Below are 25605 nucleotides of genomic sequence, written 5' to 3' on the forward strand. Positions count from 1 at the left end.
AAGTTCCACCTTTCTTCGAATTACTTTGCTACAGCTAACCATTCTTCATTAGAAGAGGGTACCTAAAAAAAAAAAATACATTATCAATTTAAAAGAACAGGGATACCTGCTAGTGGGTAGTATTTGAGTAGACCAATTCCAATATGTCCCTTGTCCATGTCGCAAAACTTGTGGATAATCACACAAAACGTATTAGAAAATAATTTAGATCCTGGTAACATTTAAATCATGAACAACATTGACATAGGTTGTAATACTGTTTATATTTACAGTGATAATGTATTACGCTCAAAACTGTGAGTGTAAAAGGAAAAAATAGGTTGGACATAGGACATTTTGTACAAGTAAATAGGACGAGAGACGTTTTGTAAAAGTATATAATGAGGATAAGAGACATTTTGGCATTGTAAACAGAGGACAAAGGTCACGTTGAATCACTTAATACGTAAAGCATAACAATTCAACATGGAAGTCGTAATGACAAAGAGGACGTTTTGTTTATGTAAAAAGCCACATTTCTTCAACAGCCATGTTTGTTTTGGCCATATGGAGAAGAGACCCTTTGGAACAGTACACAGCTTTCACCATTAACAATAGCAGGGAAGAAAGACGTTTTGGAAGCAAATTATTGCAGAATCATAGATGTAATAGTATAATGACTTGAATAGAACCAAAACATGTAAAAGCATTATATTATGTGCTCTTGAGTTTAAAAAATTATACTTTATTTTAATTAGACTATTCCTTATTAGCTTTGCTAATCGGGGAGTTCATTCTGCCGCACCCTATCCAACATTGTATTTACAATATTTTTTTTTGTTACAGGCTAATACGCAAAGGGGTCCTGAGGAAAATCGAGAAGAATCATACAATGATGAATATATTGTCGATGAACCCGCAACGGTCGAAGATGAACCACCGGCGTCTACAAATACAACAATGGCGTCTGTAACTGCAACGGCGGCGTCTACGAGTACAGCGACGGCGCCTACTTCTAACATTTCCCAAGCTAGGAAAAGAAAACGTCGTAATGATGCTGACAACGCACAAAATGAAATGCTACTTGATGCATACTCCATTTTGAAAAAGACATCGGCTACTCCTACTGACCACTATGAAACCTTTGGAATGCATGTAGCAAGTGAACTGAGGAAATATGACTCCAACACTTTACCTCATGTGAAGAGGGCAATATCAGATGTGTTGTTCAGAGCAGATATTGGAGAATTTACCCCCAATCACAACGTCCTTAATACTTATGGGTACTACAGTTCTTTCAGTACGCCCACACAGCGTTCGTCTGGAAGTACCTACCATCCAACTCCTACGCCTCCACCTTCCGATGCTGTACTTGAAATTGAATCAAGGCCTCCTCAACAAGAAGACACTTTACTACACTACCTGACTGACGAAAGATAATAACATGAAATGTTGTAATATGCAAGCTACATTGTTAAACATTACAATATATTGATCTTTTGAAGTACCTAAATTGTTTTCTTACCTTTATGTAGTCCCTTAGGGCTTCAATCAGTGCATCACATACTTCTGGAACAATCACAGATATTCGTTGTTTGGATATACGAAAGAGGAATTGCAAACTTGTAAATGAATCTCCAGTAGCTAAGAATCTCAGAGTAAGAGCTAATCTTTCCTTGGTGGTAATAGCACGTCGCATGTACGTGTCACGTTTTTTCACGGCAGGCTCTATCAATGTAAGTAAATGGTCAAAATCTTGCTTGGACATTCGCAAGAAATTTGGCACGTCTTCTTCAAATCTCACGTCTTCTAGGAGTCTGTTCCCATATTCTAACCGAGTTTGATACAACTTTTTGACCCACCAACGCTTACGTCGCTTTTTCCGTTGTTTTTTTCCAATAATCGTCGCCATCACAATATAAGCAGCGGCAGCAACTTGCACATTTCTAGAACCAAGAGACATGTTGCATACTGCCTTCACTACGAATGCGGGTGGTTCGCGTGCTCGCAGTGAGCGTTCGTGGTTACAAACTAGCTGAAGAGCGTATGCCTCACCCTGAGGCAGATGGCGCGAGGCATTCGCAGCGAGCAGCCTCGCACTGTGAATACACGCCTTAAGCTGAAGCTGTTTCTGAAAGGAAATACCAGCGTGTGTAGTGGATGTTGTAGTATGGCACAGCTAAGACGCTGTTGCGATAAGACTAGAAATTTTCCACAATTCAAGGATGGATTGCTACAATACATGCACAAATTGCTGAAAAATGGTTGCAGTGTCATGCATGAAATAATGTCATTAAAAGCGTGGGATAACGCATGGGAAAACAATTTTGTTGATGCAGGTAGTAGGCCTAAGTGGAATATAAGCTTCATGCATCACGAATACCTGTCAAGATGGACAAGAAAATTGCTTATGTTGGAGGGGGAGATATGGTCACGACAGCTCACACGTTTATTTTTAGATTTCCCCCTCTACCGAAAGCTAGACAGAAACTGCAGGGGGGGGGGGGGAGTGAAGGGGAAGGGAAACTTGTCGCCTTCAAGTGATAGCGCTAAACAGAGAGAGAGCATGTTTTTGTCATCAGTCTCCCCCCCCCCCCCCCGCACTTCCTTCTTCGCCCCTCCCTCTTCAACTTGCTAGAGTCCCAGTCCACCGACGCGACGTAGCGACCACAGAACAAGGAGGGAGAGTAGCGACGCACCACGCGCAAACCCCCCTCCCCCAATCACTAGGGACTAGAAAATTTCGCGATCGCGAAATTTTCATGAATTCGCGCGAAATTAAGTGCAAAACGCGAAAAATACCATTTGTTGCGAAAAAACGAAATTTCTACGAATTTTAACAAACTATGCGCGAAAAGGTTTATTTATTATAAATTTAGTATCATAATCATAAAAATAAGTCGCAGTCACACGCATCGACGCAATTCACAAACAATATGTTCGTTTGAATAAAAAAATGTAAGGAAATAAATGTCCTAACCAAAAAAAACATGAAGGGTAAAACTTATAATTATTATTATGTATTATAATAATTTGCGATGCTAATCATTGCTAAGTAATTTACGATTTTCTATTTATTAACTAACATCCGCTTTAATATGAAACACTTAACGTGACGTTGATTCATTTTAATTAAATAAAAGTCCGCCGGTGTAAACCATTCCTTTCGCCAGTCATCGCAGCCATTTTTTTTGCTGCTATGGCCTACGGATAACGCTCCTAGCCAGTAACTTAAATTCATGATTAAAATTAACACGCCATTGAGTGGGACTTTGGGACGTGGTTACGGAGAACATAACAATAAAATTACTTAATATATTGGGCAAAAAGTGACGGTAAAAAAAGATAAAATTATTTACATGGAGACTGCGGGGGATATAAACATTTTTATTTTTAATTCCTTGGGATCCACGGAAGAAAAAAAAAATTAACTTGAAAGAGAATAGTTTTCACTGGTGTGCAACTGCTGCTGTCGTCATGTTCACTTTGGCTTCTACTCCGACGGGCAAATCGGCAAGTTAACAAGATTATTAATTGGATAGTGACTAGTGAGTGAGTAAAAATGCGGAATAAATTAAGTGCAAGGGATCGAGCATTTCAGTATAAGAAGGAGGGGTTTTACTGTACAGATAATAGCACGGTTATGTGTAAGTTTTGCAACACAAAAGTTTCGTGGGATCGAAAAGACACGATTGAAAAACATTTAAAGTCGGCAAAACACGTGGCGTCATTAGCAGCAACAAAAGAAGAGACTACAAAACTACAAACATCAGTTGCATCATGCTTTAATAAAGTTGTCAGACAAAAAATCGGCAGATTATCTTGGAAAACGTGTCACAGAAACATTTGTAAAGGCTAACATACCACTTGAGAAACTTAACAATGAACACATGGTGAACTTCATGAATGAATTTATTGAAGGTAAGTAAAAATTCAGATATAACAGGTCTATTGTAGTTTGCGATACCGGACTGTTTTTAATGTACTTGAACTAACCAATCATCCCCACTACAATTAACTTTTTTTTAAAAGTAGCTGACCTAACCTAACAAACTTTTCATTTTGTTTTCAATACCTGAACGAGCGTAGTACTAACCTAGGAAATAAAACGTTTTGCTGAACTACAAATGTCCAGTATTGTAAATTGCAATTGACCCAATATACAATAACAGTTTACTTGAAGTACATCGGTATGCCAGTAAACTATGCTAATAGTGGTCTTAATTTTGAGGAAATTTTTTTTTCAGGATCTGGCGCATTGCCTTGTGTAAAGACTTTGTGAGAAAAGCACCTTCCCAGATTAAATATGGAAAGGGAAGAAAACATCAAGGAGAAGGTCAAAGGAAAGCACCTTGCGGTATGCTGCGATGAAACAACAGACAAACAAGGTCGGTGTGTTTTCGTTATAATCTTCAAGATTATAGAAGCCAGTCACCAAGTTGAAATCGTAGTAGGTGATGTCCACATTCTTGAAACAGCTGATGCAAAAAGTTGTTCAAGAGCTATTCTTGATTCTTTGAACAAATATAACATTAGCTATGACAGTGTCCTGGCCTTAGTATCAGACTCAGCCCGATACATGGGGAAGTGTTTTGACACACTTACCAACTTGATGTCGGACAATGTTGTAGTGATTCAGTGTTGGGCGCAAAAACTCAATCTGATTTTGAATGTTCTGGGAAAGCACCTTCCTGAACTTCAAAATGCCACTTCCAAAATCAAGAGTGCGTTCCTGCTGAACACTCGAAAGAGAAAGCATCTGTTACTGCAATTTCTGGATGATAAATATGAAGCTGGAAGGGTTCCACTGTTCCCAATGCCAGTCCTCACGAGATGGTCTTCGTGGTACGAGTCTGTAGCCTATGTATCCGACTACATAGAAGCTATTGTTGAGTTCATGAAGAGTGACGACATAGCAACAGTTAGCAATGTTGGAGTTCAGTATTTGGCAAGTTTGTCACAGGAACAGGTCCTTAATGTTAAGGTGCAGGCTACCTTCATCAAAGAAACAGCAAAGGGAATTGTTGACTTGACGAAGTTGTTGGAAGGGTCGTCATATCCTTGTAGCAACATTTTGTGTGGTAACCTACGCAAAGTTGAGCAAGTTTTGCAGCTTGCTGAAGCAGGAAATTTTGGCGAAGAAACAAGTTTAGCACTGCAGTCGTGTGGGAGAGATGTTGCAAAAGCTCAGGTTAAATCAGCCTTAGTAAAAGCTGCATCACATGGATACACTAAGCTGCTAGCTTTAATTTCAAGTGATCCTGCAAGTCATCTTTATTCTGAACTGAGTGTTTTTGACCCTGCACAGATTTTAATTACGGAAGTAACAAAAGATCTTGGTAAAAAATTGAAGAAAATGGCATTGTTCAAGGACTGCGATGAAAGTCAATTGCTTCAAGGCTATAAAGAGCTTCAGTTCTTGGTGAAGAAACAGTTAGGAGACAAAAGTGATGCATCACTGGATTTGATTGCAATATTGTCTCTTTCTGTAAATCATCCAGAATTTTCTAAGGGTGCTTTGAAAAGTGTATGGTTGCCATGTGCAAATGCAGACTGCGAACGATTTTTTTCTAAGTACAGTTCTGTTCTAAGTGACCAACGACAGCGCCTTAATGCTGAAAATGTAGCTATTCTCAGTGAAATCTATTTAGCAGGTTGAACACTGTTTTAGTGTGTTAGTTGTATGCCATGTCTATGTGTTTAGTGTTACATATGTATTAAACTTTGCAGCTGTAAATATTATGTATTGTGTTTTATGATCTGTGACAAGCAGGAAACTGTGAATTTTTTTGATAAGAGCATTACTAACAAATATAGAAGCTAAAATTATGTACAGATATGACGATAAGTAAATAATAATTTCCTCATTGTAAAGGCTTTAAGAATGTTTTTACAAGTATCTCTGTATCAATATATAATGTTCATATTAATTTTGACTGTTAATTTTGGGAATCCACAAAAAAATCACATTGGTGAAAACACCGAAATGAAAACACCGCTTTTAAGAATTCAAACCACCGCTTTTTGCACTTTCAAAACGACGACATTTTCCCGTCCCTATCAATCACTCCTTTGCTGGCTGTGTTTACTACGTGAAATTTTTTTTTTCTTTCTTTGGAGATGCCATTCAAATCATCGTACTTACGAGAGGACCGACAAAGAATCACTCCTAATTACCAGTATGATTTACGTAGTCAAAACTGACGGTGCATTACAAAACTGTCGTAACTTCGAAGGTCTCGTAGTAGCGAGGTTCCACAGTAGATAATCCCGTTTTTCCACACCGTTCGCATTGTGATTTTATTACCCTCTTGCATTTGCCATCAAATACCACGGTTTGTAATTAAGTGTATGTTTAAAACTGTTTTATTAACAATAATGTGCAAGTTTTGCTATGCTATATATCGCATTTTGCCTCAGAATTTGCAAATAATTCGCGACCGCAAAAAATTCCCTTCCCTAGTAAGGTATGTATAAGTTATTCATGAACAGTCTGAATTTCCATAAACTGTAGCACTAACATTGTGCACTAACATTTTCTCAAAATACAATGCCATTATTAGACCTGTGATAGCAGCCTGTAAATACCATTTGTAATGGAAGAGCACATCGAAAAATACAGGAGCTACAGCACTAATGTTCCCAAAAGCATTTTGGATTTGGTATTTCACACAAAAATGTTATCTTCATATGCACCGTGTTTTCTCGCATAATCGTCGCACATTTTATTCTAAAATCAAGTTTGAAAAGTAGGGATGCGACAATTATGCGGAAAAAAAGATAAAGTATTCATAAAAACAAAACCCTTTCATGGAAAGTACATTTATTTACAAAGTGAAGTTTAAAAGAGCACGCCAAACCATTTAATTTAATAAGTCATGCAACAAAAACCTTTCTTCAACTTTAAACAGAAAAACCAAATCTGTGATCCAAATGAAAGTTGAACGAACGCGTAACTACGGTAGTAACCACCACGAGTGAGCGGGATATCAAATGTAGTTAACTCGGTTCCGCATAGAGAGTGCACGTTGCATGCAATCGGCGAGATATCAATATTCGACTACGTGTGCGCGTTCTATACGGGAAGCAACTAGAGATGGGTCGATTCCATATTTTCTCTATTCCGATTCCGATTCCAAAAATGGTTCGGTTCCGATTCCGATTCCACCAAAAAAATTGCCATGTACCTAATCATTAAAGAATTTTAAGGAAAAATACAATACAGTAGAACCTCGATGATACGTTCCCGTTTCATACATTTTCCCGTGTCATACGCCGATTAATTTTGGTCCCGCCGAAAGTTCTATATTTACAATGGTTTACTTTCCCGGAACATACACTTATAAAATCTTTAATTTCCAGTTTCATACGTTTTTACGAAGCGGAAAAGTCCTAAAATTCACAAATTTTTTTGTTATATTCCTCCTGATAAACTACGTTTTAATGCTTTTATTTTGAAAAACGTTCATTGTTTACCTTTGCAAACGTAAGAAAATAACTTTATCGCACCATAGATATGGATAGTATCGGGAAGACTGTGCACTTCGCTATTAGCATCTATGGCCAGCACCAAGCGAGACTAGTGGCGCGAATGATTATGAAAATGGTGCACGCGATTTACCAAGGCACGGATCTCATATTTTGTGCATTCGTTAATCTTTGAACTGAATATACTTGTTTGTTATTGTTTTCTAACGATCGGATTGTTTTATATTTTACGTTTCTCAAGTTAAAATTTTATTGAAAAATGTTATATTGCATAAAGTTGATGTAAAATGAAACAAACAAGCAAAAATTTCTGTTTTTCTTTTTACAATAGCCTAATTTTTTTATTTCTAATTTAGGCTTGGTGACTTTTCCCCTCTCCAAGAAAGGACTGCTTTACTTGATTATGGACTGTATTTTACATTTCTGGTAGTTTTATTATATGTATATATAATGATGAATTCATATCTTTCATTAATATGATGCAATTATTTACACATTATGTATTTAAGTTTAATCTGACATTGGGCTGGTATGCTAGATTGAAAATTTTTTTTATTATTGTCATTCCCTTTTCATACACTTTCCCGCATCATACACCATTTTTGTGCCTTCCGTTGAAAAGTGTATGACAGGGGTTCTACTGTATACCATGATTCCAAACAAACTTCTATTTCAAGACAAAGTTTTTAATGCAATTCTAATGAGAACTCAGCTGCTTGTATTATGCTAATTAATTCATAAGCAATACAAGGTTATAATTTCATCATATTCTAGAAATGAGAATTCAGGTGTGTTTACAAAACAAACTGTAATATTAAAACAGTATATAAATCAAAAATAGAATCTAATGGTACATTATGAACTTCATTTGAGTCCGAAAATGTTTTAATAGGTTGGTTGTGGTTTTTGTTGGCCCACAAGATATTTTCGTGTTACAATAATTGCATATTGCAAATTTGTTATCGAACGGGTAGATTGTAAAATGTTTCCACACTTCAGACATGATTTTTTATTTCTAATACACCGTTTCACGTGTGTTTCTGCAAAAACGAGTTATATACATCACATAAATACGTGTACTGTACTATCGCAGAAATACGTGTACTATACTATAATAGAAATAAACTGACCTGATCTCTTGAAAAATAGTAATTGAAACCAAGCGTGTTAATAGAAACAAAAGTGAGGTTACAACATAAAGTATTCGATAATATGAAGGCTTTCGTGTTTCATCCCATGCAGTAAGTGCTCAGCCGCGTCAAAATGTACCATCTATGTGCGAAGCAAACGAAAAAAAAGTTAATTAATCAGACATACTAGTTAAATATATTATTATATTAAATAAAAATACCATGATATATTACGTGTTTTAACCCAATTTTAACCATTTTAAAACTTCAAAAAAAAAAAAATTACGATAGATAGTATTGCTTTTGTTGTGTTGCACGCTCTGTTAGCTGTTTACAACGTTAAAAGTATGGCAGATTCGGCTAGATGAGATGATGTATTCGTAATTTGTTTCTTTTACTTTCTTTACGTATTGTGTAATTCAACACGAAATAAGTTAAAACACGGTTATGATTCTAAAGTTTGGAAAACAAATATTTCATTTGATCCTAACAGACTTTTATAATGTAATTGTATAAGCTGAAACTGCAACCAATATAAACATGATAATTTATATCACAGATAACTATTACGTAATTTACCAAATTTTGAAATCAAAGCACAAGGTGAGTTACGTAAATATTGTGACAATATTCTGGCTGAAAAAAACGGTAATTTTAGCAGGAATCGCTGGTTTCATTCAGGAAAAAACTTTTTTTTTTCTAAATTATTAAGAGTGATTAGTACCATACTAAATACTATACGATTCCTTGAAACTTGGCGGAAGAATCGACGGTTCAGATTCCTGGCAGAATCGGTGGAATCGAAGCACCGAAGGATCGACACGACCCATCCCTAGAAGCAACATAACCAAACAGTAATGGTTGCAACGAGCGCTGGCTTGGTTTTTGTAAGCGGTACACTGCGGCGACGCAGACGAACAATGAAGGTTATAACGTTTAAAAAGTCTTTAAAAGAAAATTTACACATCACACAGCTTCGTATTTCCATTATTTAAATAAGTACGCGGTAATTTCTGAATAAATATTATATTTATACTTTCAAATAATTCATTTTATACGGAAGAGATACTTACAATTGGCAAGATATCAATATTCGACTACGTGTGCATGCTCTATACGGGAAGCAACATAACCAAACAGTAATATTGCAACGAGCGCTGGCTACATTTTTGTAAGCAGTACACTGTGACGACGCAGACAAACAATGAAGATTATAACGTTTAAAAAGTCTTTAAAAGAAAATTTACACAACTGACAGCTTCGTATTTCCATTAGGTATTTAAATAAGTACGCTGTAACTTCTGAATAAATATTATATTTATACTTTAAAATACATCGTTTTATACGGAAAAGATACCTATACAAAGCGCTCGGCATCTAATAGCAGGACCAAAAACATCATGTGACGTTTACGCGAGAAGTTTTTTTTATCCAAATTTTGACGCCCTAAAATATGGATGCGACGATTACGCGCGTGCGACAATTATGCGATAAAAGAGGGTATGTTCTACATGACAAACACGGGAATAACAAATTTATTTCAGTACAGCGTAAATTGCAAAAAGCAGAATGTAGGCATGTTGAAATCAACAGGAATTTAATGCACTGCATCAAATGAGATTAAAAGAAAGCAAAATAAAATGGTGAAAATAATGGGAAAATGTAAAAAATGTAATGTAAAATCAGGGTTCTTCTGTATTAAGTTTTAAATAAGTTGCATGAAAAGCTAAATTTACAATAATAAATCTGATTTATTAATTCATAGATGTTAATTTTTCCAGGGTTCGTACTCCATTGCTAGCATGACAAATAAGGACTTCTAAGGACTTCTAAGGACTTTTTAAAAGCATTTTTAAGAACTATTTACGGGATTTAAAAAATTTACAGCAGAAAAAATGGGCAACGAAAACACACAACTTGAAAAAAATATATAATCTTGTGTACTTACCACACAGAAGATGATTTAACTCCTTAGTTTCCAATCAGTAGAAAGAGATCATAAGTAAAAAAGTACCCTAATAATTATTTACATAAGTAGTAGAACACTGTTAAAAAAAAGATTCCTTGTGCAAAAAAAAATTATAAAACATTATGGACTAAAACACTTGACACTATTTCACCACTCTTGACAGTTCACTTATTTCGGTTCCAATATCAGAGAGCTCCCTTTTCTTTTCAGATATTTCTTTTCTAATTGTATTGCACTTAATGAAAAGTCCTATGTCTCTGGAAGATTCCGCTTTCTGTGCAAGAGTATCAATAGACTTCTCAGATTCTTCTATGTCCTTTTCCAAGCATATCTTCTTCCTTTTAAATTTTTCAAGCTGATCAAACATTACCTTCCTCTTTTCCTGTTCACTCTCTGTATTTTTCTGAGAACGTTGATCCTCTAAGTACTGCATGTATCTGGATCGAGCAGACGAAGCTGACATCCTAAGCTCTTTTGTTATTGGCACATCATAGATGGTACCACAATACATTATGTAGTCATAAACTGTGCGACGGGACACCAATGAAGTTTCTTTCAAGTTCTCTACTTCAGAAGCTTTATTCACAGAAAAACCTCTTTCTACTGAAGCTTGTCCATGTGACAAAATCAACAGCATTTTAATTACATTCCAAACCTTTTCGTATGCTGCGCCTATAAAGAAGCCACTAAGAAATGTGTCTAGGCCTTCTTTCCGGTCAAAATTCAAAAACTCGCAGTGTGAATGTTTGACAACATTCTCCATAAAGTCTCCAAACTGAATCAAAATCTCGTCACAATCTTCAGGCAAAATCTTCTTCTTTTGGACAAAGTACGTCAGAACGCTTTTCATTTTGCTATTGCAGCCAACAGAATCTTTAGCCATTAGAGAAGGGTCTATACATGAAGCATTTTGCACAAGAGAGAAATTCACTGGACACTTGGCCATCAAGCTCTTCAGCATAGTCAAAATAAAATTTTGACATTCATGCTTCAAAACAACTACTTGCTTTTCTTTTACATGTTCCTTGAAGAGTTTCTCTTTCAACAATTTGTCGGCAACAAATCCTAAACTCATATCACTTGGCGAAGCATGGAATTTCTTGCATGAAAAATCAAACTTACACAAATTATCAACTGTAGACACACACTCATCAATATGTGCAGGTTTCAGAACATTGTACAGCTGTGTACACTTCTTAACTAGCTGTAAAATATCATTAGCAAAGAAAGGCAGCAATGGTTTGTCACTTTGGTACTGTTCTAAAAATGGTTTTACAATTTTTGCCAATGAGATAAAAAAATTTAACTTCACTGTCATTAGTTTGTCTTTTGTTGCCTCAGCTACAATCCCAAATGACTTGCATGACACTTTTGGCAAAGTCCCCTTTTCAACTTTTTTGACATACTGTGAAACATCCTCCCAAATTAGCAATGCCCTTTCAGCTGCAGGAACATTTTCTAGCCAGCGGCAACAACAAAACTTCACAGGCATCTTCTGTGTTTTGGATTCCTTTAAAAAGTCTTCTCTTCTTGCTGGGGCATCTTTCAGCAATGAATAAAGGGAGACAAGAACAGAAGATATATGCCACTCTGTGGCTGTTTCACCTTTCTTGAATGCATTATTCAAAATGTGAAGACCACAACTCCCAATGTCCATGCATTCAAAATTATATTCTTTTCTGAGGTCTTCCTGCAAACGTTTGTAGAACTTCCAGTTTACAGATGGTCCATCCATAGACAATTGAATCAGTTTGGATAAATCCAATTTCTGTGTGGAACAGTAAAAATTCTTCAGCAAATCTTCCGCTGTGGCATGTCCAATGAATGCTGATGTAACATACCGTGTTCGGACTGTGTTGTCCGTGTGCCAGAACCTAATGTGAATGTCCATTTGTTTCTGCTGAGTACTTCTATTTAATGTCTCATCAAACAATAACACGTAGTGGCTGATTTCTTGACAATACTTGAATAGAAGTGTTTGAAAATGGGGTGCCAAACCAAAATGACACAAATATGCAACTTTTTTTTCACCACAAGAAAACTGTTGGGCTATTGAACTGTCTGGGAACATTAAGGAAAAAAGTTTTGAAGACTCCTCAGATGACTTGTAGGAGAAGTGACTCTGAACACATTTCAAAGTCCACAAAATTTCTGCATCAAGTACTTCTTTTCTAGAAGCAAAGGAATCCAAAGAAGTACTTAGATGTACGGTTGGCAAATCACATGCTTGAACAGTTGGAGCTGTAGCAGTTGAGGTGGAAGCAGTTGTATCACTTTTGTTCTCAAGCACTGTTGCTTTCCGACTGAGAAAATCACCTAATCCTAGTGACCGACTCTTCTCCTCCATCAATGAACAGTGTTTTGCTCCTACAAAAAATATAGTATTGTATGACAATCATATTCAAAACGTTTTGAAATAGTAAAGTGAATTCGGAGGTTATCCTTTCAGCCAAGTACATCGGCTGAGAAATAATATTGAAAATCTTTTTAAGTAGTAATTCATATTAAAAATACTTTAAAGTTTTCTTACTTTTAACAAAAATTAATGATACAAGCAATCATGTCTTGTATGCCTTTATAATTTGCGTAAGTAATACTCTTAAAACATTGAAAACCACGTGTTTGTTCAAAGTCGATAAGTGAACCAAGCTTATGTATAATGAAGTATAATATTAATTTTAAAAATATTAATAAATACACGAAAATGTTACACTCACCTGACATGTGTGCTTTCAAGGCCGATTCGCCCATTCGGCCTATATCGAAAACTTTTCCGCACGGCCGACATCTTGCTTTATGCTTGTCTGTCGTTTCCCGGGACAGCCACAATTTATAACTTTCTTTATCAAGCCATAAATTATTAAAAATGCACTTCCCTGGCATGTTAGCGCACAAACATTACACCTTGGCCTACGTAAAAATGCACATACACACGTGGATCAAAGTACAGAGCGGAGAGCGCACACGCAGAACGTTGGCAACAGCAGAGTGTTGCCAGACCTTGTAAAGTCTCCTACGGTACAACAAAGACGCGATAATTGTCGTACCATACACCAAATTAAACCTCCAAGGTAGATACCAGATTTAAATTATAGTGTCCTGAGTACCATAAATATTGGTGCATTTACAAGAACGTACGCACGTTTTGCAACACAGCGAGTCAACGACAGCACACGTCACGTACACAAATTAAACATCATTTTCAAATACACAATGCAAATTTCTAGACATTATTGACACTGCTCATTCCAAAATATTATTTTAAATACTTGAAAAGAATGAAGAAAAAAAAGTGAATTTGATGAATAAAGTATAACAAAATAAGGACTTTTAAGGACCACCAGACAAAATAAGTACTTATAAGGGCCCTTAAAATGAATAGTAACAATTAAGGACTTTTTAAGGACTACTAAGGACCGTACGAACCCTGTTTTCTTATGTATAACAAGTACAGATGTACAGAGTAATTGTTTTAGTATCATTATTGGCTGATATGTATTCCCTATTTTCGGGATTTCTTACAAAATAGTTTTCAATCGATACCTATGAATAAAGTACAATTATTTCATCCATTCAGGTATCCCTCATATATTCTATTTACCTGCTTACATTTCTTTGCCATCTTTTACTCCAATTTTTCTGTAATTTAAGTCTATACTTGAATGCTGTGTTCATTAATTAGTTAAAGGCTTAATGTGTATTGTGCTATGCACAAATTTATGCTATAAAATTTTTTTTGTTATCTACCAAAAATCCGTATAGTAAATAATTAGGGATGGGGCGAATCCTGATTTCCTCGAATCCGAATCCTAACTCAAATCCTCGACTGGAATTGCCGAATCTCGAACCCAAACCCGAATCTTTTAACAGATGATGTCCACATATCTAATGTAAGTGAGATGTATTCTGCTTGCACTAAAAGTCCCTTGACTTTATCACATGTAGTTTGGTACATTTCTGGTATAAGTGTATATAAAGACAAATTTTTTTTCTTGTGAAATTTCAGTTTTAGTACAGATTAGCGGTTAGGATTTTTTCTGTAAATAAGCTAGAGGTCTGCGAGCCTAATAATTTTACTTCGAGCCGAGCTCGAGCTTTTGTGGTACAGTTACACTTTTGGGAAATTATTTTTATCTTAAACTTAGTATAATGTTTGATTAAAGTATTAAAATGAAGTGGGCTTATTAATGTTGGGTAACTATTTACAGTGTATGTTTACATTTTGGACTGCTAGAAAAAAATAACATTTTTTTTCCATTGAATCTTACCTGTTTCCATTGGTTCATTAGTAACTGATATCATCCAACTATCATAACCAAGTATATGTTTGTGTAAATGTAACATATCTTGGGAAAATTTCATCCTTGTCAATTTTTCTGTAGTCCTTACTGAGCTTCAACAAACTTAGCACCAAAAATCATGTTGTTTGAAAAGTACATTCACATTGTTTCAACATTTCCACTTTTCAGCACAATAATTCTGAGAGAGATTGTCACAGAGTCTTAATAAATTCTGTTCTTTAATCTATCATGCAGAACAATAATTTGTTAAATTAGCTCTACGATTGGAGATAGTGTTTCCAGCAGAAGAGAAGCGTCTCTCGCTGGCAACCTGCTTGGCTGGAATGCTTTAGTAAAATTGCTTAACCTCAAAATTAGTGTCATAAATATCTGTAACTGGTCATTAAAGTTTAATCAATTGAAAGTAATAAAAATAAAAGCATTTTACTTCATTCAATTTACACTTGCAAAAAAAACACACACACATAAACCTACATGGAAATTAAAGTCTTTTTCAATATCCTGAAGTGTGAAAAATGTTTACTCATGTCATTAAATGTAGAGCTGTATTGAAGAAGCCGATTTTGCCAATATTTAGTTGAATCTGCATTTCTGCCGACTTCCGATACAGTACGCTTGTTAATTTTCGGCCGATATTACTGAAAAACGAAAGAGACTGCCATAACCTAAAAATCCATGAGTACCATTTTCACTTTTTGTAGTAGTACTGCATTCTTTCACATCGCATAATTTCTTAGCAACGTGTGCCAACCGTAGATATCAAAGTTTAAAATCCTTTTTTTTTTTTCAACAATGTTCTTTAATTTAATATGTCATAAATAAATAATACATTACTATCACGGTAAATATACATCTCGGTTGTCACGGTAACTATAGTGCAAAAATGGTAGCTATCTTGCTTCTGTAGTAATTATGGTATTCTACAAAGAATCTTTAGTTCTTATTGTGGTATTTATCTTAAAATAACTACAGTAGAACCTCGATGATACGTTCCCGTTTCATACATTTTCCCGTGTCATACGCCGATTAATTTTGGTCCCGCCGAAAGTACTATATTTACAATGATTTACTTTCCCGGAACATACACTTATAAAATCAATAATTTCCCGTTTCATACGTTTTTACGAAGCGGAAAAGTCCTAAATTCACAATTTTTTTTTTTTATATTCCTCCTGATAAAATAAATTTTAATGCTTTTATTTTGAAAAAAACCCCACTGTTTACCTTTGCAAACGTAAGAAAATAACTTTATCGCACCATAGATATGGATAGTATCAGGAAGACTGTGCACTTCGCTAATAGCATCTATGGCCAGCACCAAGCGAGACTAGTGGCGCAAACTAGCAATGATTATGAAAATGGTGCACGCGCTTTACCAAGGCACGGATCTCATATTTTGTGCATTCATTAATCTTTGAACTGAATATACCCGTTTGTTATTGTTTTCTTACGATCGGATTGTTTTGTTGTTTACGTTTCTCAAGTTAAAATTTTATTGAAAAATGTTATATTGCATAAAGTTGATGTAAAATGAAACAAACAAGCAAAAATTTCTGTTTTTCTTTTTACAATAGCCTAATTTTTTTTATTTATAATTTAGGCTTGGTGACTTTTCCCCACCTCCAAGAAAGGACTGCTTTACTTGATTATGGACTGTATTTTACATTTTTGGTGGTTTTATTATATGTATATATAATGATGAATTCATATCTTTCATTAATATAATGCAATTATTTACACATTATGTATGTATTTAAGTTTAATCTGACATTGTGCTGGTATGCTAGATTGAAAAAAAAAAAAATATTGCCATTCCCTTTTCATACACTTTCCCGCATCATACACCATTTTTGTGCCCTCCGTTGAAAAGTGTATGAAAGGGGTTCTACTGTATTGGGTTTGTACTGTAGTTATGGTACATCATCCATATTTCTTCATATGTTGTTGTTCATTTGTCTTTTCTTTATATTTACTTGAGCCATTATTTGAGACAGGAAGTTTCAGAAAAAATGTTAACGGACTTTATATCACACATTTAATGGCGTAAATGATGAGACCTCGGGCAATTTAAACGCTTTATACGGAAAAACCTACCATGCGGAACCTCGTAAGCGAGTTTTACATTTTTTTTTCCACGTAAATAGTAAAAAACCGAATCCTTTGACGAATCCTATATCAGACCCGCCGAATCTTCGAATCCCTAGGATTCGGCGGATTCGGCGGATATTGGATTCGGTCGCCCCATCCCTATAAATAATTATATTGAGGTACTGACTTATAACTTTAAAATATTGAATTTCTGGGGACTTTTACAGCGATTATTTACAAAAAGTATTGAATAAGTTTTGTATTGGTTATCAGATCCATACAAGAAAGGTATAGCTCATTTTTAACAATATTGCCCAGCATTAATAACAAGTACCTATAGCGTGCAGTTTTTCCTAAACGGTGAACACCAGCTTGCCCGTGGCTCCCGGGTTCTCGATGATGTCGAGATGAGCCTGCGCTGCTTGCTCCAAGGTGTATTCCCGGGCGATGACCGGCTTCACCCAGCCATCCTCGATCCCGTACATCAGCACCTTCCCCGCCTCCTCCTCTTCCTCCTGCCCTCAGAACAAACCATCGCACGTCTCGCTCTCCGCCGCACAACCTCTGCCGAGAACGACTACAGGTGTCTGCTCCAGACATTACTTAGCCGAAAAAACTACTGGAACACCAGCCAACTGTGATAAAAATTGACCATTTAGATTTATTTATGCACAACACATTGCTGTTCTCATGATACCTGTGGTACAATCATGAATGCATGTACGGTTATCACTACTGATGGATAAAATTCCAATTTTATTGAATACAAATCTCAAGTTTGAATCCTAAACAGTACCTTGAATCTAGGTACAATAAATGAAAACTATAACTGTGATGTTGAAGCATTTAACACTTAAAATGTTTGTTTCACTATGTTTCCAGAATCAAGACATATTGTGATTTTATTTATATAGTTGCATTTAAACTGTATACCATCTTGGGGCATGGTAATAGGATAGGTATAGAGAAAAAATAAACCTAGTAATCTTAAGATTGTCAGAGTTCAAATTTTGAATTTATTACATTTCCTGCAATATTTTTCTTAGAATCTAACTCCTCAACTTTCAACCATTTCAGATAAAATAGAATCAAGAGTTGAAGGATTTTACTGTGTACATTCCTAATACTTAAATATTCAGATATAAACAATTTCTTTTTATGTCAAAACTGTTCCCTGAAGAACTCATGAAACATACTTTGAGCACTGCAGATAGTGGCAAACACAAAACCTATCTTTGATAGCTTCTTTAGGGATGAATACGTAATATAATCCTTTGTAACTACACATGTACTACAGTTTAAATTTCTGAATTACTCTTCCTAAAATATTTTTTCTTCAAATATTTTTTCTAAAATATTGAATCTTTTGAATACTGAGGATTTGAGGACTTAATTGGGCTATCCCTAGTTATCACTCCAAACAAGCACTTGTATCAGACCATGCTCATTAAAGCCCACATGGCACCATGACAGGACAATTACACCCTGCAGCTCAAAACTAGGCACAAGATTACATGATTTTATTTTGAGAGTAATATTTGGTGTTACTATTGTTTTTATTTTTTATTTATTCTATTTATTTGTAACTATATCATATTATTAAACAAATATGACATTAAAATACTTCAACTAACGTATAAATATTGCACTTTTACAATATAATTTGTAATAAGCATGTCTAACTATTTTGAACCGTAAAAATTAATTGGCAGGTATTTCTGTGTTTGTAAAATGTATCAATGGCATCATGTAAAACTTAACAGTTGCAAGGTTTTAAAAAAAAGTATAAAAAAATTCCAAACTTTTTGGTACATACATTTTGGTACAAAATTCTTACTAAACAAATTACATTTATTGAATTTACTATTTAATAGATTATGTTTTTGTGATTTGAGTTAATTTTTGCTTATAAATGTTGATTAATATAATGATTTTAGAGGCATTTTGGTGCTTTATGGTGTATTAACTTGCATTTCGATATTACGTTAGAGCTGCACCGATTCACAAAATTTTGCCAATATGCCTATAAAACTGTTGCCAATGCACAGATTCCAAACCGATACAGGAGAAAACACAGTTTGGTTAAAAAAATTTATAAATTTACTAAATTACCCAAAATAACACATTTTAAGAAAAGCATGCTATGCAAATCCACAAGTACTTAAATTTATAAACGGAACATAACTTCTTTTTTTAACTCGTATTTTTAGCTAGTTTTCATTTGTTTGTTGACAACCCGTTAGTTGCTTATTGAAACATGAATTTATAGATGAAGGCTGAAAAATTTAATTATATCATACGTAATCATACAAAATAAGCTTATTTAATAATATAGGTAACCATGAAATATATCAATTCACAAAATATGAAGTTTAAAAAATGAATTTAAAATATGCAAACTTGCAAGACTTTGTAGTATACGTTTACAATTCAAAAACTGTAATTCTAATACCATCAAAACGAGTGCGGTGGCGTAAATTTACAGTTCCAAACATTTATTCAGGAATAAGTTTCATGTACTCATTTTGCACGGGAAATAGTAACAGAAATTTATGTTAAGTGAAGTCCTATATTATTTTCTCTTTTTTTTATTTTATTTTAATTACTTTATGTAAGTTAATTAAAAAATGTCTCAGTCACAATATTACGAACATTTCTTTGCAGTTCAAGCAGTTGGTAGTTTCTGTTATTTGTAGTGGTAGCCATGCTCTAAATAAAGGAAGTTTTTTTCTTATCTAACTTTACCATGCTGGTGATATATTTATTTACGATGTATTAGATTCATAAACGTTATTAAAATATAGGATGTTTACGTTTGATATGTATGGCTGGCACATGTAGCTAAGAAATAATGTGAGTCCAAAGTAAGTAATGGTATTAAAAAGGGTACTGGTAGATTTTTAGGTTATGACATGTAGTTTCATTTTTCAATAATATATTGGCCAAAAATTAACACGTGTACTGTAAATCGGCAGAAATGCAGATACAACTAAATAACAGCAAAACTGGCTTCTGCCGATTCGTATCAGCACAGCCCTAATGTGTTGTATTGACACACTTTTCGATGTTATTTCAGTTCTATCACAATTCAACATTAAGCTTGTGCCAACCTGAAACACATTAGGAACTGAGACAGCACCAAAAAAAAAAAATATACTAAGCCAGCAGATGGATAGGAATGGGCAGATTCTATCCTCCTTCATAACCAACACTGACGATAAACACAAGAATCATAGAAGTAAACAGTTTTCACGCCCAGGTTATTTTTTTTCCCTCAAAGACCGGTCATCAACCAGTCTGACACTACCAACCACATAGCATAAAACCTAAGATATTTAGTATAGTCCCGAACACCATAAGGATCTGGGTTCCTTATTGATTTCCTCAACCTCAGAATCTATTTCTCCAATTAATCATTTTTACTTTTTAGAATATTATTGTGTTAATTTTACTTCCATAGTTAGGTATAAATGCAAAAAAATTGAAGATTTTCATAAAGTTTTATTATATAACTAAAGGTTTATTATGTTGATAAACTAAGTATGTCAGGTTGACCCATTTGTTTGTGAATAAACCACCTCTAGACCTAAAATTTGATTATTTGTACAATACACACAAATAGGCTTATTTTAAAATGGTGGCTAAAAATACTACAATATGTAGGTAATACACATGGGCACACAGAAATCAATATAAATCTCTGTATTTGAACACAAACATTTACCAAGGTCTACAGGAACATTAACATTTGAGGTGCTACATATTATTTGTTAGGAATCATATTTATAATTCAGAAAAATCAATACCAATTATACACGTACAAAACTCTGAATATTTGATGGTGATCAAAATAAACAAACACCTACCTGGCAGTGTAACATTTGTTTATTTGTACCATAATTTAAAATGTTTGTAAAAATGTTTCCATGACACTAAAGCTTTGTACGAGTCAAATTATAATTAGAAAGTAACAAAACAATATAAAATATGATCATTCATTAGCTTTGAATGTGAATGACACCCTGATTATGTACAATAAGCATAGTGTAGGCCCTATCTAGTGACACCCCCCGGGGTCCACAATTGGACACTGGGGGAAAAAAACAAGTACAGAATACTAAAAACCATAAGAGAAGAAACTTAACAGTGAATAACAACGAACTTTTGACCTTGTTTCAAATAGTACAATAGCCAACGTCACCTCTGTGGACTGGCTGAGCATCACACCATGCACGCTGCCTTCCGTAATCATCAGCGAGCGAGGATTGACTTCAACTGTTCCTCGTGAGCCAACAACCTGCACAGAAGCAGTTACAGAAATTATAAATTCACACTTTACGTCCTACCAATTTATAAACAGATTGTTCCACAGCTATTATCATTCCGTTAAATACATACTGTTTATAAAAATACTTATGAAGGTGCCAGCATATCTGGAAAACTTATTTATACGTAATAAAACCTAACTTCTGCTGAACAAAACAAAACCCCATATTTTAACCCTCCAAGCAAGTCAAAACTGTGCTGTGTAAGATGGCAATGTATTCGTTTCAAACCATACTAATAAGATATAGGAAAACAGATTCTCTCAAACACACAAGACACAGACAAGACATGTATAGGTCATTAGGACCTACCTTCCCGTAAATATTGTAATACTGTACATGTATTTATCAGCACTCTTAATGACACAAAAACAAAATTGAGTAGCTACCATTTAACATTCCGCTAAAAATAGTTCTACCAATAGTTCATCTTGCTAAACTGACAAGCCTTGATACTCACCAAATATGTACACGCATATTGAAGTTCAGATCAAACCCATACTTGGTAAAAAAAACAATTCTAATAATATAATGGACATTTATAATTTTTTATACTCACCGCAATCCTACCATTGTGATTTAGAACTGTGAAGTCTGCTCCAAGATTCACATTGGCCAAATTCTCAATCACCACATCAAATCCACGACAATTCACTGCTGCCACAGCATTGTTCAGGTAACCCTTTTCCCTGGAAATTTGATTGGGTAAACGTCAATGATGATGGCTCATGAGAGTACCTATTACAAATGCTATGTGGGCACCAACATAGAGGTCATTAGAGATGATGAGATGTGAGATGAGAATACAGCATTGAAAGAATGCATGGATATGAAAACTGTAGTCATGGCAACATCAATTCATTATTTGGGACATACACAAATGCTAGCTTGCACTGTCTATATGTCAAAGAGAAATCTTTAAGAATGGACATAAAAAAATCAATACTCAGAAGCATAGAAAACAGCCAAAAACATCCGAGTCAAATGTTAAATGTTAAAGACTGCACAGAGAATTCAGTGGAAGGAATTGGTCAGAAAAATATCATGGCACAGACGAACAAAGTGGGCTTCCCAAGACAAAACAGTTGAAATGGGAAGTACTGAGTTTGTCTGAGCAATCAGAATACCTGTTTAACTTCATCACTGGGTGTTGAGTCGCACAGTGTTGTTATTCAGCTGTTTGTTTTGAAAGACAAGTGGCCTTTGGAGTTAGGGTTTTTTTTTTGTTTTGTTTTTGGCTGAGTAGTTGTGATCTTGGAGAGAAATGGTGGCAGATGTATTTTTGTGCATTAAAACATGAAATTCCATAATGAGTTCTGATGGTACATAGTTAGTTTAGCATTAAAAGTGCAATTCCGACTTCCAACAGCTTACTTCTTGGAACACTGGGTTTACATGTGCGTCACTGTATTGTTTGTGTGTTGTCCAGATTATCTGTTCAGTATCAACACTGGGTTATTGTGTTGTCCAAAGTTGTTGTTTTTCTGTATTTACTTTTTTTGTTGCAACTGTCTCGTCGGTGTCAGCCCACTGAGTTGGCCCGTGCTGTGATATTGATTTTACCTATTCCTTCCACAGATTATCTGTGCTGTCTATACATTTAACATTTGAAATAGGTTGATTTTGGCTTATTTTCTGTATGTTTGTGTATTAATCATTTTTGTCCCTTCTTTCAGTTTTCTCCATTATAACATACAGTGCAAACTAGCAACGGTTTATGTCCAAAATAATTATTTCATCAATCGCCCCCATTACAATAATCATTCTAAGAACTTCAAACATGTTTCCCAATTACCAAAAATTTGTGTTTGACACACCAGGATTCAAACCTGAGTTAACTGACCAGTACTATGGAGTGTGTCTCACTCTTAGTTTGCAGTACAGAATAAATGACATCCCCTATTTCCAGATCTATGCTACCCGGCTTGTTAACATTAAAAATCTTATTTTATATACCATCGTCCATCGTTAACTATAAATAAGTTCTGACACTTTTTTTTTATTATTTTTTTTTTTATTCTCTGACCACAACATAGTGTGTATTGTGAGTTATGAATACCTACTTTGAAAAGACTTTATTCTAAACTCATAAAAGTAATTCAATATAACATTTAACTTAATTAACTAAGTCAAATAGATATGTATTAAGTACTTTACTAAAAATCAAAATTAAAACTTGAAAAAACCCATGACAAACGTAAACATTGTAATTGAAAAATATTAAATCAAATTTTTGAAAAACCCCGACTAAAAGGAAGTAAGTAACAAAATAGGTAAAAATAAAAATACATTTTAAAGAGGGTTGATTTGTTGTGAAGTATCATTATAAACAACTAGTTATGACTTTTCTTAGTGCTTCCTACCTTTATGTACCTATTAGTTTCTCGTAGAGATAGACACAGCAATAATATCAAATATAGGTACTACCTACACATATTCACCTACCTATTAATACTGAAACGCCCCTCGTGTCCTTGTTATTACTATTTACAAGATGTCGACAAAACAGGCCTTGGAAGTGGCGGGCAGAACAGAAGAATTAAGAACAAAATTTAAACATCAGAGGCGGACACGGGGTGGGTCCAAAGAAAATTTGTAAACTCCCTATCAAGACCTGGGAGCATAGTGTGGATCGTTATTGCCTTAAATAATAAAAACAAACAGTTACGTTTATAGGCATCCTTTTATTTAAGATCAAAGTTTGTTTTCAAGATTTTCTGTTACAAGCTATAAAGAGAAAATACTTCTATCATTTAACCATTATTAAAGAGAGCTCAGTTTACCTAATCATTTGCCGACCCGGGCCGCGAATAGAAAATTATTTTTCCAACACATTATTCTTAAAGAAACCGTAAAGTTTTAACATTTTACAATAATCTGTAATCACCATATTAGCTTATCATTGGTTAATTATAACCATTTCACATATACAATTTCGAGATGGCTGAAGAGACCAAAACTGTTAAACTGGTTCGAATATGATATCAGGAATTACATTTGGAAATTAACAAAAGAAACTTTCACTGGCACTCGCTCTCACGAACTGAAGATTTTCTTGCGGTTCGTAGCTGATGGTGAAAAGGCCGGGAGAGAGGGCTTCCACTGGCGAAACCACCAATTCAAAATTGGAGGTCGCCGGGCTTGCTTTGTTCCCCATGATGGTTTCTTTCTCTTTGGAGGGGGGGGGGGGGGGGGGCTAGGACCCTGTCTGTGGACAGACCAAACCAAAATAAATTAGATCTGCACCACAGACAGAACAAGGTCGGGTCAGAAAACGACCGCAAGAGAGACAAACTTCAAAAGGACCGAAGAGAGAACTTACCAAAACAGGGTAGAAGTTGTTAGGCACAGCCATGTCGCCTGGTCGGAAGATGGAGGGCGATGCGCGGCCGACGTCGCGGTTAAAAGAAAAAAAATATATGCGGCACCAGACAAGAAATTTGGTCCGCGGAGAAACTAGGATTACTACGTAGAGGCTATACTGAGATGACTAAAATAAAAAACCAAAAGGTAAATAGGGAAACATCCCTTTTCTGATCGGACTACATCTTAGTACTGCTGCTCGGCGTCAGCTTTGATTAACTGGACGGAGCCCGAAACACGATCAGCGGTCTACCGACGCGGTCGTTCCAGAGTGCAGAGCAAGAGTCCCCTCACATCCGCGCCGCGTCGCTAATTCAAACAATGTCTCGTCCTAGAGGGTGGAGGGGCGTCGGAAACCTTCGGCAACTCTCGCGTCCGGCCCGAAGTGAACTATCGTAAAAGACTTCCCTCTGTCGGAGTTTGCACGCACTAAGGTCGACCAGGGGCGAGTCGCGGTTCAGTCGACTTAAAAAAAACTACACCCTTATGTAACCAGATAAATTAAAAAAATAAAATTTCCCAAATTAATTTAAAATTATTGTAAAAATTTAAAAAAGGTGTCGAAATGCCTAATTTCCGGCACAATACAATAACAAATCCAAGAAAATCTGTTGGAGATGCCATTGCAATCTCTGTTCCCAATTTCAATTAAAATATAACAGTAGAGATGCAGCAATTTATACCAATTAAAGACTACATTTATTTACATACCCAATGCAATTTCAAATAGTCACAAACTCATAAAACTGCAACATTTAGGGATTGGCAGCCCCGGCAGATTTTGTTGGATTTTTCATTATATTAGTAGGTAGGTGAATATGTGTAATATCTATATTTTATATTGTTGCTGTCTATCTCTAAGAGAATCAAATAGGTACAAAAAAGGTAGGAAGCACTTGAAGAAAACTCATAATTAGTAGTTTATTTGACAGACTTTGTGACAAATCAACCTTTTTTACAAA

The 25605-nt window shown here is 35.1% G+C and overlaps 1 protein-coding gene across 4 annotated transcripts in view; it reads right to left on the minus strand.

Annotated features, from left to right (window-relative positions):
• The window catches only part of LOC134546173 (zeta-crystallin-like), a 67988-nt gene that overhangs the window by 20544 nt on the left and 21839 nt on the right, over positions 1–25605 (minus strand). For 3 of the 4 annotated variants that reach the window (XM_063388757.1, XM_063388758.1, XM_063388756.1), the window contains exons 6-8: positions 21840–21969; positions 21157–21252; positions 17292–17470 (exon numbers count right to left, since the gene is read on the minus strand). In XM_063388757.1, coding sequence (XP_063244827.1) covers positions 17309–17470; positions 21157–21252; positions 21840–21969 — 388 coding nt within the window. In that variant the 3' untranslated portion in view covers positions 17292–17308. Of the gene's footprint in view, positions 1–17291; positions 17471–21156; positions 21253–21839; positions 21970–25605 lie in introns of those variants that run through there. The other variant, XM_063388759.1, reaches the window with a different exon arrangement.

Source organism: Bacillus rossius, chromosome 1 (genome assembly GCF_032445375.1).
Source record: "Bacillus rossius redtenbacheri isolate Brsri chromosome 1, Brsri_v3, whole genome shotgun sequence".
Classification (NCBI taxonomy): Eukaryota; Metazoa; Arthropoda; class Insecta; order Phasmatodea; family Bacillidae; genus Bacillus; species Bacillus rossius.